Consider the following 2,651-nt stretch of genomic DNA (forward strand, 5'->3'; position numbering starts at 1 on the left):
ACCTTCATTCTTGGGTACCACTAGGGGATTTCTAAATTTTAACACTCCATCGGTCCCCAAATTGAAATCAAACTTTTTCCCTTTTTGAACTTTTTCAACCCATTTTTGCATTTCAGGGTCTCCTTTTTGAACTTCTTTGATTCGATCTAACAGAGTTGATTTCATAGTAATATTCCCGAAGATTACTCTCTTTTGCTCAAGGCGCGGATTCCAAACACTAACTTCTTCTAGCATGTGTCATTCTCTCACCATTAAACTGGTCACTTGCACTTTACGACTTAGGGCATCCGCTACTACATTAGCTTTTCCGGGGTGGTAGTTTAGCGAACAGTTATAATCCTCCAAAAATTTCACCTATCTACGTTGCCTCAAATTCAACTCTTTCTGGGAGAACAAATACTTAAGACTCTTATGATCCGTGAAAACGTCGAAAGTCACTCCATATAAATAATGTCTCCACTTTTTCAAGACAAACACTACTGCCACTAACTCCAAGTCATGGGTCGGATAATTCTGCTCATGAGATTTCAACTTACGAGAGGCATACGCAATTACCTTTCCATTTTGCATCAATACACATCCCAAACCATCATTTGAAGCATTTGTATAAACCACAAAACCATCTCCTCCGCTCGGTAATGCTAACACAGGTGCCTCGGTTAAGCATTTTTTCAACTCTTGAAATCCTTTCTCACATTTAGAATCCCATATGTACTTGCCATACTTCTTAGTCAATTCGGTTAAGGGTTTGGCAGTCTTAGAAAAGATCTTGATAAACCGACGGTAATATCTGGCTAACCCTAAGAAACTATGAATTTTGCTAGGATTTTCTGGTCGTTTCCACTTAGAAACAGCTTCTATCATAGTCGGGTCCACAGTAATCCTTTCCTTGGAGATTATATGACCTAAAAAGGCTACTTCTTCCAACCAAAACTCACATTTATTGAACTTAGCAAAAAGCTTGTGCTCTCTTAGGGTTTGCAAAACTGTTCTCAAGTGCCGTTCATGATCTTCTCGGGACTTAGAGCACACTAATATGTCATCGATGAATACCACCACAAATTGATCCAAGTACGGCTTAAAAACCCGATGCATCAAGTCCATGAATGCTACGGGCGCATTAGTTAATCCAAATGGCATAACTGCAAATTCAAAGTGCTCATATCTTGAATTGAAAGCGGTCTTAGGTACATCAGCTTCTAGAATCCTCAATTGATAATATCCTTGCCTCAAATCTAACCTGAAAATACCGCTGCCCCTTGCAACTGATCAAATAGTTCATCTATGTGAGGCAGAGGGTATTTGTTCTTAATGGTCACATCATTCAAATCTCGATAGTCTATGCATAGTTTCAAACTCCCATCTTTCTTCTTAACGAAGAATACTGGAACTCCCCATGGTGAATCACTTTCTCTGATAAAGTCTCTTCCTAATATGTAATCGCAATTTCAATTCTTTTAATTCAGTTGCAGCCATCCTGTAAGGTGTCTTAGAGATAGGGGCCATCCCTGGAGCCACATCAATCTTAAACACTATTTCCCTCTCCGGAGGTAACGTCTCTAATTCCTTCGAAAAGACGTCGGGAAACTCCTTTACTACTGTCACATTTTCCAATTTCACCTTATCCCCAGGTGTATTGATAAGAAAGCCTAGATATCCTTTGGCTCCACTACTCAATAATTTCCTAACTCGAATCCCTGAGAATAAAGCAGACGATGCTAGTCTACCTCTCACATCTAATTTCAAAGTTGTTTCATCAGGAATGTGCAACTCTACTAGCTTCATCTTCCAATCCAACTGAGCATGGTACCGAGCTAACCAATCCATCCCAAGTATCACATCATACCCCTTAATTGCTAAACTCATTAAATCCGCCAATAGTTTCTCTCACCTACCCAAATTTCACAATTCCTATAAATTTTATTAACAATCAGGCATTGGTTCCTCGTAGGAGTCTTAACTTCCAAATCAAAAGGCAATAAATCACACTTTACATCCATACCCTTCATAAAGTTAGGATCTACGAAAGAATGGGTTGCCCCGACATCAATTACAACTCTAGCTAAGCGATGAAAAATAGGGATCGTACCTTCCACCACTTGTTTATCGCACTTGCCCTGATATGATATCTACTTGTTTATTGTTGCAATTAACTTGATATACTTGTACTTGATTTGTAAGTGTGGAGCGGCAGCATGTACCACACTCTATTCGAGTGGGAGGTGCCTCTCATTCCTGTCTCCATACTTTTATTTTAATTCAGTCGATTGGAGTGTTACCTCGTCGACTTTTTGGGGACCCCAAACCCCATTGGCTAGTTAATCGAGTCGAGCCGGCAAGGGCTTGGTCGATTGGGTAACGAGCCATGGGTCTTTCATTTTGTCGAGTGGAGTGATATCTCCTCGACTAATAGGTATACTCAAGTATTACCACCCGTGTTTATTGAGGATTTTGGGCCCAGTAGGGGGTGTGAATGGTGGACGGAGAGTAGTGTAAGTGGTGCTCTATTGGATTGGTTACTTACTTGAAGGTTGACGGAGTGTCAACTATTACTTGATCAAGCTCTGGTGATGCAATGGGAATTTGGCTCCTGAGAGCCATCCGTATCCTTATACTTTGGAGTGATTATTGTTTATTGGATTATTGTTTCT

At 40.3% G+C, this 2,651-nt stretch overlaps 1 protein-coding gene across 1 annotated transcript; it reads right to left on the reverse strand.

Moving 5' to 3' along the window:
• Positions 1–1,404: 1,404 nt before the first annotated feature.
• Positions 1,405–1,866, reverse strand: LOC140016503 (uncharacterized). The gene has a single exon (XM_072070034.1). The coding sequence runs from the start codon at positions 1,864–1,866 to the stop codon at positions 1,405–1,407; it is 462 nt and encodes a 153-aa protein (XP_071926135.1).
• Between the last annotated feature and the right edge of the window lie 785 nt (positions 1,867–2,651).

Source organism: Coffea arabica, chromosome 1e (assembly GCF_036785885.1).
Source record: "Coffea arabica cultivar ET-39 chromosome 1e, Coffea Arabica ET-39 HiFi, whole genome shotgun sequence".
Classification (NCBI taxonomy): Eukaryota; Viridiplantae; Streptophyta; class Magnoliopsida; order Gentianales; family Rubiaceae; genus Coffea; species Coffea arabica.